Source organism: Asterias amurensis, chromosome 3 (assembly GCF_032118995.1).
Source record: "Asterias amurensis chromosome 3, ASM3211899v1".
Lineage (NCBI taxonomy): Eukaryota > Metazoa > Echinodermata > Asteroidea > Forcipulatida > Asteriidae > Asterias > Asterias amurensis.
In genome coordinates this window covers 19,532,075-19,545,526 of record NC_092650.1, presented here as the reverse complement: position 1 = coordinate 19,545,526, position 13,452 = coordinate 19,532,075, and the positions used below count along the sequence as shown (strand labels likewise).

Sequence of the window (13,452 nt, the reverse complement as noted above, 5' to 3'; positions counted from 1 at the left end):
ATCAGTGCAGGTAGTGGTTTACATGTGGAATTTTGAAGCAATGAACTAGTTTTAATAGCCAGAAACCAGCAGGACCACTTAGACTATAGCTGCAATAACGTAACCCTCCTGCACCATATCATTTGACCAGTGAGTATGGCCATGAAGGAAAGAAATACATTTCCTTCCTCCGTGGTACAAAGTATGGCCAATTGTGTGTCGTGGTTTAGCCTACTTCTATCTAAAATCACATGTCCCAACAATTATTGCAGTTTTGTGGCTGTGCATTACATTAGCAGGGGTTCAATTTTTATTAATTTTTAAATGTAAAAAAAAAATAGATGGGGACCTAATTTCATAGTTGCTTCATAACCAAATAATATCACGTCACAGATGTCTGTAGTCACTACAGGAAATGTCATATTAAAGCCATTCGACACTTTCGTAAATGTCTAAGGCCCACACTTCGTGTATCACAACTTTTATATAAAATAACAAACCTGTGAAAATGTAGGCTCAATCGGTCATCGGAGTCGGGAGAAAATAACAGGAAAACCCACCCTTGTTTCCGCACGTTTCGTTGTGTCAGGACTTGTGTTTAAAATAAATCCGTAATTCTAGATAGACCAGGAATTGATATTGTTTTAATGTTTTCTCAAAAAGAAAACTTTTCATGGAATAATATTTCAAGAGAAGTCTTTCACCATTACCTTCTGTAACCCCTGTAAGTTATTTGTAAATCTGTGATTTTTTGTTTTTGTTTTTCTGTACCGCAAGTGTCCAATGGCTTTAAACGATTCTGGTTAACATCGTTTGTTTTGTTAAACTATATTCAAGCTAAAAGCTGCTATAACATTGGGTCTTTCAGATAAATTCACTTTTCTGTCATGAAACCTTTCCAGCTATTAATCCCATATTATAGACTATGCCAGTCAAACAGGTTTCTATTTCAATGATTAACAAATTTTTCCCACCACAGACCTGATGACCCTTTATTGTACCCCATTCCGATACCATTTCAGAGTAATCAAGTTTCATCTCATGACTCATTCAAGACAAAAGACATTCCAGATAAATCTACTCCATGCCTTTATTGATAAACTGATTGATAACATAATGATGACATCATCAGAAGCACCTGTCTTTCAAAATGGAGCAAGGTCAACAAACTTTCACCAACAGAGGGCACTATGCCACTTAGCAGGTCAACATACTTCCACCAACAGAGGGCGCTATGCCACTTTTCCAAACATTCACTTGTTGTGTTGCTGGCTCATTTTTTGTGAAGTTGCAATGTCCATGGAATTATTGCAGGGCAACATTACAGGTCCAAATTGTGAAGCCCAGACAGTCCACATGAAAGTTAATTTTTTTTATCCTAATCGCTTCACTGAGACGGTTGTCAGATTGTATCCGCCATGCAATACTGTCCGCTCCACACACTTTTGCATATGCAATCTTGTCCAGAGCTATGCAAAAACCGTCTATCTCTACATGTATGTGCATGCGTAAGCACTGAACCTACGTACATGTATGCAGCATGAATATTCACGTATTTTATGATTGAAGCGAATGCCAAACGATTGAAGCGATTGAAGCGAATACCAAACGGCTGAACATTTCCCATGTTATACATGACATATGCACTTACCTTGTATAAAAATGGCAAACGCGTTCCACCGACCAAGGTTTAATTTACAGCAAGGACGGTTTTGCACGGGGACGGACATAACCCAAATGCAAATGTGTCTAGACGGACACAATTGCATTATGCAGCAGTGTCCGGGCGGACACGATTGCATATGCAAAACCGTCCGGCAAACAATGCAATTATGTTCTCCGGATAGTATTGCATAGAGGACATAATTGCATTGGGGATCTCTTGTTAAAGTCTAAACTAATCACGACACCTACAACGTATAGTTTATTTGATTTTACACTGCTCTTTTAGCCATTTCAACATTGTGTGACAGGTGAAAAGCACTTTTCATTGTTTCATTGACACTCAGGTTTTCTCCAAATCCTCAGAAAAACTTAAACATCCATGGAGAAGCGGACCTGGAATTTTGTCTTTGAGAGGGCTAGGCCATTCTCGTTTTGCAAGGGGCACTTCCGGCATTGGAAAATCTTATAAAGCCATGAGAAACTTTTGAAGGTGCACTAAGGCCAAGACCAGGGGCAACATTGCCTCTGTTGCCTCCGTGTAATGAGGCTTCCAGTAGGAATCAACCCCACAACCTTCTACCCTCTAGCAGACCACCAAGCCAACCCAGTGATTAGAGAAACAAAACTAGCACAGATAGGCAAGCAACTACAGTTTGTCAAAAGAAAAGTTGGCGTTCCCACAGCAAGACTTTGTACTATTTTTATCAATTTTCACACAGCTGAGAAAAAAAGAGAATAAAAGAGCAAGCCACTCTCGATAAGGGGCTACAAGAAAACATTAAAGATGAAAACAACTTGGAGAGCTAAAGGTAGAAATTGATATTCCTGTTCAAACAATCTACAATCCTGGCCAAAATGCATGGGCCACCCATTCCCAATGTTACATAAAACCATTTCCTGTACACTTCCCCCTGACAAGAAACATTCTCTACCCCGAACCCCAACTCAATATGTTGACTGGGACGCAGAAGACCATGAAATCTGAATCAACATTGAAAGGGGGCATGGTGGCCCAACAAGATATGGCCGGGATTGTAGATTATAGGATGGAGGGAAACATGCACCAAGGCAAGGAGTTCACTTTGACCTACCTGAAGCCTGGTTGTAATACACATTGATTCGTTCAAGCTGCAGTTCAGAGTCTCCATTATAAGAACCAGTTGGGTCAATCCCATGCTCATCAGATATCACCTCCCAGAACTGCAAAAATACATTAGATACAAACATTTATTTCAAACATTGTTCATTCTTAAATCTTGGTACTTGGTACCTTTCAGAAATACCCATTGTCCAACGCTAATTGTTGAATGACTACATGTAGGGGCACGCGCATGTACCAAGTATTTTGTGATAAGGTCTATGGAAGCTCTGTTTTTGGCAAGGGATAATGAGTATGTTCAAGGAACATGAGTGCAAATAGTTTTCTGCCCCTCAAAATACCGATCTCTGATACTTGACACCCCCCTTTTAGACTTCATAATAGCACAGTTTAGGATATCAATGAATATTACTCCCCAAAGGTCATTTCACTTCAGAGAAATGGCCTACACCCGTTTCAGACAGGCGCGCCAGAGTCGCACTGAACCAAATAGATTAGGAGCGAGTCTCCATCACCCCAAATAATTTTGTGTTTCAGACAGGCGAGCTTAACATAACATTTACATTTGCTCGGCTCATGGCAAATTTGGCGTTCAAGAGTCGTTTCGATCTTTTGAATTATTGTGCTTCCAGCTGCTCCTAACTATTTCAGACGTCAAACTTTTCATGTACTTAATTCAGAATTTGGTTCGGCGTGACTTTGGAATGCCTGTCTGAACCGGGTGTTAATAAGTTATTGGAAGATTGATTGTTGGTACTGTATCTCCGGAGTCCCAACCAACCCACTCTTAGTATGGCAGGTACATGTAGGTGGCTGGGATGTTCCTTTGGTGACACAAGCAAGTAGAGAGTATTGTATGTAGTGAGAAAGAAGTTTGGCTTTCCTGTTTGCAGTAAAGGAAAATTATTCATTCACTCTTGAAATTGTACCCTCTGCTCAATTTGATACGGGGATTCTCAATGGCCATCGAGTTGTTCTCCCTCCAAATAAAAACACACCTGTATTTTCCGAGCATCAACCTTGAAAAATCTGAGCATCAATCTTGAAAGATGTCCTCAAACAGACCTCCCGGCAACCATTTTTTTCAGGACCCATGTCATCCAAAATACCTCAAGTTGGAAGTCAACAGACTCCAGGGCCCAGTTTCATAAAGCCTGTGAGCACAAAAACTTGCTTAGCAAAAATAGGTTACCAGCCAGAACACCCTACAGTTTAAGCATTGCTGTGACTGGTAACTCGGTCATTTCTTGCTTAGCCGAGAAACTTGCATGGCAGAATTTTCCACTGAACAGCTTTATAAACTGGGCCCTGGTCACAATCAGATTTTTTTTTACACTGCACCCTTTTTATTGGGCTCTCAAATCTGTCTAATATAGAATATTTTATAGGCCTACAAAACATTAATGAGGCCGACCATCTGTTTTCTCACTATTTAGCGGGATGCACCCATAACTACACCTCACTCTAATGATTTACTTGTACTTTGAGAGAAACTAATCTCATTTTCAGCCGCAGCGAACTTTAATTCCATCAGTGATGAGAAGAAACAAATTCTACGTTAAATTATAATCCTTCCCTTCGGAAAGAAGATAAGACGACTGATGTGAGATGTTCTACCTCCATGGTTAAAGCGAGGATTATAGATAGGTAGATACTCTCAAACAAATGACCATAAAACTTAATTAGTAAGAAGCACTGCAGCTGTTGATAGTACTCAAAACTATTTTGAGAAAGGATTCCCTTTGAAGTAAAATGGTTTGGATAATTTTTTAACCCAGATTCAAATGTTTCTCAGATCTGAGAAACATTTCATGCATGAATCAGTTCTCAGATTTCTGAGAGTTGACTGAAAATTCATATTTTTGTGGTGTCCTCTTGTGAATGATTCGGTCTCAGATGCGGTTGGTACCTCGCTAACGAGGATGGATTCAATGTTCTGAAAATACTGTGTGCAAGTTTTTTACTCTATTTTTTAACCCTGATGCAAGTTTCACATAGCTATTAATACATTCATAAATACCTAAGACAGTTTATCCATTCTAATTGGTCGAGAGGGCATCACATGAGGGTGTTTAAACAGATGATATAACACCAGTAAAAAGTGTTTAAACATGAGTGTTACACGCGAGCTTGCACCTGTGCTTATAAGACAGTTTCTTCATTCCTATTGGTAGAGAGCAACGGCTGGAACAGTTGTGCCACATCACGCGATACGCGCACACCAATCTCTTTATAAGGAGTTGTTTAACAGAGGGCCTTACCACTTCATAGCTGGAGGGATGTTGTGTTGAAAGAAATCATTGAACAATTACAATGTTTTTATTTTTAAAACTTTTGGACCAAAAAGTGTTGATGTTTTTTGACCGAAAAGGTTTTTAAGAATTGGAATCAAAGTGAGATGAATCAGTTTTTAACTAATGGTTTAAACCCGCCGAGGCCTAGGCCTGGTTCTTGATAATTTACCTCGACTTTGTCTTAGTAAAATGATCAAGAACCAGGCCTCGGCGGGTTTAAACCAATAGTTCAAAACCTCTTCACGACACATTGATTCCCTTATTTAAACATGGCAAAGGTTGTCCTTTTTTTCAAAAAATTTGACAAAACTGTGTGTAATTTTCTTAATTTAGTATTTCTGTTTCAGGCCTGATGCTTACTCTATGGGGGCAAGGCTGTTTTTCAGTGATAGTGGGCAGTTCTACAAGGGAAAACAAAGTTTCTATCTGGAACATTTCAAGGGGCACCAGAGGCGTTGAGTCAATTTGCGTACCAGGCCGTTGAGTACCAGGCCTGGACCATACGCCTTATTTAGCGTCTAAACCACACCAAACCAAGGCAAGATCAGACGCATACAAGGATGATATATTTTGGGCAAGGTTTTAGCCATGATTTTAGGGGTGTCAAACATTACAGGAAACTTAAGAACTGGGTGTCCAAATTTTTTATAAGCACAATGTACATGTTAATGACAGATAAAACAGGGTGTCCAATTTTAAACAGGGTGTCCAAAAACCCAAATCTGAGACACCCTATGATTTTGGGGAAGTCGAAAAGTCTCATTCTTAAAGAAACTCACCTTGGCTCCAATCTGGTTTCCACACTGTCCAGCCTGAATGTGTACAATTTCTCGCATCTTGACAAATCAGTGTCACAAACGAGCCGCGATAAGAACGTCTGAAGAAACGATCTAGACACAAGTACAGGTAGTGACTCTCCGTCTGACCTGAGTGCAGGGAAGTGAAAGAAGGGGGAAGAGTCTCTCAGGCTGGGTTTATATGTCTAGGGCTGTGTTTAAAGAGGTTGCACACGGCTGACAAATTAGGTACAAATTATGATGTTTAATCCACACACAAAAACCTCAGATATAAACCATTACATCAGAAGGCTTATATTGTTAGGCTTCTTGATGGTAAATTTTATAATATAAAAAGATATATCGACAAATATGTAATCAACATAAGAGGCCACTGGTACCTACAAATGTACTCTTGTTAAAACCACTTCATAAAACCACTTCATTGCAACTTTAATTGTAAATATGAAAGTAAACAAATCCTTATGATTTCCACATCATTTGTGTAACATTCACAAAAACATGAAATTTAACAAGTTGCTTGATATTTATTTGTAACCTTGCCAACTCTAAACAGCACCCAAGAAAACCACTTAGTTTGAGGCAGTCTATACAGAGACTTTTACTGAGGGGCCACACTGCCTTTACAGGAAGTCGTGTAATAATCGCAGTGTGTCAACAGGAAGAACACGTTATCCTCTGATTGGCTGAGAGGGTTGTGGCTGATGACTCCGCGGCTTTTATAGGAAGGAAAAGGCCGACCCGACTTCTTAACTTTTCATACTTCTTTGAGGGTTTTTGTGTGCAGCGGAGTTTTGAGTAGTTCTAGTGTTTCCTCAGAGTTTAAAGTTTCAGGGTTTTATTTCTTGGAAGGCAAGTTGACGGGAAATGTTTGTGCCACATTTGACCACATATTGAAAGTGATACTTTTCAGAACATGACATTTTGTTTCAAGTGCAATGTCAGTCAGTGATGAGATCAAGCTATTAAATGAGTCATTTGTGCGAAATATTATCATATAGAGGAACTAGCCAAAACAGGCCAACAGGGGTGAAATTTTCAAAAACAATTTGTTTTGTAAATTATGCTAAAATATATATCAACTTCCTCCCTGTTAGAAAAACATCACAAAGGTGTTTAAATTAAGCTTTGAAAGAAAATGTATGTTCAATAAGCATGGATTTGTTGTTCAAAGAACATGGGGAAAGTACTGATAATATTGTGCTTTATACATATTGGTGTAAAGGTAAAAAGGAGGTTATAAAATTTAAGATGGTGTTTCATGGTTTTCTGGTAAAATGTAACAGTAAAACAGAGCTGTTTCTTTTAGTCTGTAAAATACTGAGAATAATTTCAGTATAAAACTGAAAAAGATGAAAGAGAGTTAAAAAATGTATTCAACATCCCTAGAACAATTATGTACCAGTAGTTTTGTTGAAATTGTGAGGAACAACTTTTTCACAAGTTACAAGTAGATTATTTACTATTCCTTCAAACCTAAACATGGAACGAATTAGCCCCTCCAAAAAAACATAAATTTTATACTCTATAATTGATGTTCCTTGTAAAACATTGAATAGACATGATCTGCTGTAGGCAACCTTGTGCTTAATTTCCAGGTGTCTGAAGTCATATAATTTCATTTATCGACAGCGAGAGTCATCTGTCACGGCGCGAGCTTGATGACATCAAATCAATAAGTCACCGATCTTTTGGGGAGCGGACCGTCTGGCAAAATTAATTTGGTATTGATTAGGAGTCATGGAATGATAGCCCCGCGCTCGGTGAAAATGTTCGCAAGTTGTTTAAAGGGACACTTTGTACGGTTAAAGTTTCTTTTAAAAGTGAGCTCACTATGTCACTCATTCCACTTAAACAATTTAGATTTAGACTCATGAATAGACTGTGCAAAGTGTAGTGTCTTTGCTAATGGATCCCTTAAAGTGCGCAGTTTTGTTTCTACACATGCTAAAGTAAAATGTTTCAAACTCTATTCACACTTCATGTGACCTAACAAACCAGTGAACGTTTTTAAGCTTAATCGGTCATCAAGAAAAAAGTGAAGACACAACAACGGGTTTTGGAAGCCCGAACACTAAGTGTTCATTTGTGGCATTGCTAAGTGGTCTAGTTCACTGGACTCAACAGCAGCAGAGTGTGGGTTAAAATCCGGGTCATTTGAGTGCCTTTGAGCAAGGCACTTTACAATAATAGCGACCATAGGGTGTGACTGCTCTATTAGAACTACAAATTATGATTAGTGTACATCTACTCTGGAAAGATGATCTTGCCCTAGTAGGGCATAATTCTAGATCTAAATAACGATACATCGTTTTGTCTGTGGAAATTTAGCCCTGCTAATATGACATTCAAACGAAACAGCCCTTTAAAAAACCCATGTAAGATTCATGCTGATGGGCATTATTATAGTCTAGTTTGTTTGTTTGTTAAATTTAATTAAGTTCCACTTAGTTTTTAAAAACTGTTATCGACCTCCTAAACGACTACCTAAAATCTATTACCCGCTCAGCCATCGTTATTAGGTTCACTCAAAAAAAATATTGACGCCGATTTATCAGCACTATTCTGACGGATACTCAGTGGATTTCCACTGTCGGAACTCCATTAATATGGAGCTTTGAATCTTCTCTGAAGTCCGATCAGAATCAATAACTACCGTAGGCATCTTCATCATCATGTGCCGTGCAGTGCTGTGAAGCGTAAATGGTCATGGCTATTTATTGGTTCATAGCAAGGGTTGTTCTATACATGTAGGACACGAAATTAGGGTAAAATTATACATGACCACAGGGCTTGTCGCTCAAAATTTTGACAGGGGCTACCTGAATTTCAATAAAAAGTTTAAATTTGAATTTTTTCTTTAAATTTTGAACGAGCATTAGCCTACAAAAGAGAATATTGATCTCACAAGTTTTGGTAAGCTAGCCTATACTCTTATTTCCAAGTTATGCATTTCGTTATTCAGTTCAACAACCAAATTTCACGACTTTCTCTCTACACCATTTTACTTTCTGACGATCCAAGCGTCGCAACCAATCATTGGCAATTCTGGATTGCAGTTAAAACACAATGCCTCCAACAAGTTTGTTGAATTTTGGTCTGTTTTAGGGGAAGAAGGGGCCGGGTGGGCAACAAAACAGTTAAGAGGGCTTTTTATGCAGGCTCACGTACATGTGTAGACATGTTTAATTTAATTGCTGCAGCTGAAATTTAGGAACAGTGAAACAGGGAGAGGGGGGCTTCATCAAATCCTACAATCTCCACATACTTTAGAAGGAAATATTTCTCTTGAGAGTGTGGTTATTTATAATTATTTAGAACTCAAAATGAAACTAATCAACACAACCCTGCAGTTTTTTCTGTTAAAATACCAAAGATGTTGTTGCTCATTGTAAATTTTGACTCGGAAAAAAACTTTTTCGTTTTAACTTTTATTTTTCAAGACAAAGTACAGGGCTTGATTTTTACAAAACGCTAAATTCACCTTAAAGGCAGTGAACACTATTGGTAATTACCAGTACTCATTATAATTATTAGCACAAAACCTTACTTGGTAACGAGTAATGGGGAGAGGGTGGTAGTATAAAACATTGTGAGAAATGGCTCCCTCTGAAGTGGAGTATTTTTTGAGAAAGAAGTAACTTTTCACGATTTGATTTCGAGACCTCAGAGTTAGAATTTGAGGTTTCGAAATCAAACATCTGAAAGCACACAACTTCGTTTGACAAGGGTTTTTTTCTTTCATTATTATCTCGCAACTTTGATGATTGAGCTCAAATTTTCATAGGCTTGTTATTTTATGCATATATGTTGAGATACACCAAGAGACAAAACTGGTCTTTGACAATTACCAATAGTGTCCAGTGTCTTTAAGATGACCTGTCCAGATCGTCCTAGAAATTTATATTGTGACAACAAGAATGGTACACAACATGAGATCAATCTGAGCTCTTTGTTAAATCGATGCAAGGGCTCATATTCACAAAGTACCCAGATTCATCTAAAGATGAGCTGTGAATATTGCCATAGTGATCTGTATTGTGACATCACACTTTAATTTGCAATTAAGATTGATCTAACATTAAAAAATTAATGTAAAATTGGCCCCTTGGTTCCATTGTGGTTGCATTTAATGAACCCTTTCACTAGTTTGTGCATTGAGACAAATTTCCTATTTCAAAAACTAATAATGTTATACACATGTCATGCAGATAAAAAATCAGCAATTGCAGGAACAAAATTTATTAATTATTTCCTGACAAAAAGGAAACTGATGGACACTGGGGTTCACAGTGACCTGACAGAGTTATAAATTTTAAACAAGTTATTTCCTCTTTTGAGGACAAAATGACCTCCTTTATCCTAAGAACACTACATGAACACGAAGGATTTTTAATTCAAATATTTCTTACAAATAGTTCATCCATGAGAAAATAATCAGTTGTGCCAATGAAATTTAAAAAGATGATTTTAGTTTGAAACAAAATGTTACTGGTCAGTAAGTTACCTGCATACAATAAAAGCCTTTATAGCACAAAACCTTACTTGGTAACGAGTAATGGAGAGAGGTTGATAGTATAAAACATTGTGAGAAACGGCTCCCTCTGAAGTGACTTAGTTTTCGAGAAAGAAGTAATTTTCGACGCATTTGATTTCGAGACCTCAGGTTTAGAATTTGAGGTCTCGAAATCAAGCATCTGAAAGCGCACCTCTCCGTGTGACAAGGGTGTTTTTTCTTTCATAGTAATCTCTCAACTTTGATGACTGATTGAGATCAAATTTGCACAGGTTTGTTATTTTATGCATATGTTGAGATACACCAGTTGAGAAGACTGGTCTTTGACAATTACCAATAGTGTCCAGGTCTTTAAAGCCATTATACACTTTCGGTACAGAAAAAAACCCAAAAGTTCACAGATTTACAAATAATTTACAGGGTTTAAAGAAGGTAATGGTGAAAGACTTTTCTTGAAATATTAGTCCATGAAATGCTTTACTTGCTATGACACGGCGAAACGCGTGAAAACAGGAGTGGGTTTTCCCGTTATTTTCTCCCGGCTCCGATGACCGATTGAGCCTAAATTTTCACAGGTTTGTTATTTTATATATAAGTTGTGATACACGAAGTGTGGGACTTGGACAATACTGTTAACCGAAAGTGTCTAATGGCTTTAATGGCATTTCACATTGTACAACATATATTTTTGTGAGGTACAGTGTATACATTTAAGGTATTCAATCATTGGCAGTTCTGGATTGCAGTTAAAACACAATGCCTCCAACAAATTCATTGAATTTTTGTCTTTTTTAGGGGCAAAGGGGTCGCGTGGGCAACAAAACAGTTTATGTTAGGGCTTTTTATGTGCGCATGTGCTCATGTACACATGTTTAATTTCATTGCCGCAGCTGAAATTTAGGAACAGTGAAACAGGGAGGGGGCTTCAAATTCTTCAATCTCCACTTACTTCGGAAGGAAATACTTCTCTTGAGAATTTGGTTAGTTATAATTAGTGAGGACTCAAAATGAAACTAATTTCAGAGGGAAATTTCTCTGACCTCTTCATCAGATTATCTTTAAAAAACAAATAATAAATGACAAGAGAGCACTGAGGCGAAGCTTGTAAAAAAAAAAATGCAAACTAGGTAGTTTTAAGTTTTATTTGGCCGAAAAAAATGTGCAGTCCTTCCCAATCCACCCCCTTCAATATTACCCTAGTTTTGTGGCCATTGCTGAAATCGAGAAGTGCTAGAGATTCTCCTGAATATTGAAGACAATTTGTGTTTCCCAACGATTCAAACTTTCTGTGGATCTCTACACTATTACACACATCATCTGAAAGTCAAAGACTACTTTAAGACAACGGACACTATTGGTAATTGTCAAAGACCAGTCTTCTCACTTGGTGTATCTCACTTAGTGTATCTCAAAACAAAAAACGGCGAAACTTTTAACTCAATTGGTCGACAAAGTTGCGAGATACAGTAATAATGAAATAAAATATATATCCTTATCACATGCAGCCGTGTGCTTTCAGATGCTTGATTTCAGGACCTCAAATTTTAAATCTGAGGTCTCGAAATCAAAATTGTGGAAAATTACTTCTTTCTTGAAAACTACGCTACTTCAGAGGGAGCCGTTTCTCACGATGTTTTATACTATCAACCTCTTCCATTGCTCGTTACCAAGTATGGTTTTATGCTAATAATTATTTTGAGTAATTACCAATAGTGTCCACTGACTGGTTACCCTAGTTTTGTTGACATTGCTAAAATAAAGAAGCGCTAGAGATTCTCACAACACTCGAGCCCCGAACTTAAAAAAAAAAATTGTGTTTCCAAACGACTTGAACTTTCTGTGGATCTCTACACTACTACATTGTACAGACGTCATGTGAAAGTCAAATCCTACTTCAAACATACCTTGCCTGCCTATATTAAACTGGAACCCTTCAATCCTCCAAGCAGCTATGATGTTGATAGGCCCAATGACACTTCAGACTGAGACTATGCTGTTAGTGCTCTACTACACATCACAACTACGAGACTTGGTCATGGTCTTGCCACCCTGGACAAATCAGTTCTAATACTTTTTTCCCCCTCTAATCCTGTATGCAGTTGACTTGTACGTGTACGATGTATACAAACAAAATCACTAGATGTTTCCTTAATTTGCTTATGATAGACAATGCCTCGAGGGGCTGATGGGTGAATTCGTTGGAGTGATGGAATTATTATTATTTTTTTGTCCTGCAGGAAGCATGCATGTCAATTTGAAGTGTAATGAAATTAAAAAGTGATAAGTGATCGCTTTCACTCGTGAGGTGATTCTCGATTTTCTGAATGGGGGAGACTGTCAGTGTCATGTTTTGTTTACGCTGGTTAGTGGATAACAAAGAAAATAGTCTCCAGTTATCCTTTGTGAAAGCAAGAATTTTGTTTGGGTCTAGGGTTTTTTTAATAAAAATTTCTGGGTATTTACATTGTAATAAAATAGAATACGATTTTTCCAAGGGCGTACAAATATTCAATCAGGGAAGACTTAAGGAAGTGGAGCATGAAATAATTTATAATTATCTGTAAATTTGAGAGAGGATTTTTTTAGGCAGGCTAATAAGATTTGTCTCTTCCCCTACATTTTGTATTAATACTCTTGATATTGATAATACAGGATTTGAGGCATTGCGTGGTGAGGTATCAATATTATTTGGTTTGCGGTAACACCATGTGTGTATCTACTTGCCAGATAGAGTTTGTTCTTAGAGAACTGTCTTGCTTTATTGTACTTCCACGGAGTAGATGTTCGGGGGTTCGGGAGACTTCTCAGTTCTGAAAAGAACTGTCTGCTTTTTTAACTATTGATAATTCTGGAAATAGGTAAAGGTTGGGGGTCACCATAACTTTTTTCTTGTACTTTTTGTATACAATACAAAAACTTTTTCTAAATTGTAATTTTTGTTGTTGTAGATTCACACTTCCCTTCATCCAAGTTGCGGAATGACCATCTTCATTAAGACACCTAGTGCCCTCGACAAGTTCAAATCTGACCTCAAATCCGTCCTTCATGTATTTTGCTTTGCCTTCCTCCTCAATATTTGTGAAAAGTGAATCGAGTTTTCTC

At 37.8% G+C, this 13,452-nt stretch overlaps 1 protein-coding gene across 3 annotated transcripts in view; it reads right to left on the bottom strand.

The window, feature by feature from the left end:
* LOC139934488 (tubulin beta-4B chain-like) overlaps positions 1-13,452 on the bottom strand; it is a 30,311-nt gene that overhangs the window by 14,636 nt on the left and 2,223 nt on the right. The window contains exons 1-3 of one of the 3 annotated variants that reach the window (XM_071928737.1): positions 12,255-12,434; positions 5,817-5,963; positions 2,736-2,844 (exon numbers count right to left, since the gene is read on the bottom strand). In XM_071928737.1, coding sequence (XP_071784838.1) covers positions 2,736-2,844; positions 5,817-5,873 — 166 coding nt within the window. In that variant the 5' untranslated portion in view covers positions 5,874-5,963; positions 12,255-12,434. Of the gene's footprint in view, positions 1-2,735; positions 2,845-5,816; positions 5,964-6,372; positions 6,398-12,254; positions 12,435-13,452 lie in introns of those variants that run through there. The other 2 variants (XM_071928738.1, XM_071928736.1) reach the window with 2 other exon arrangements.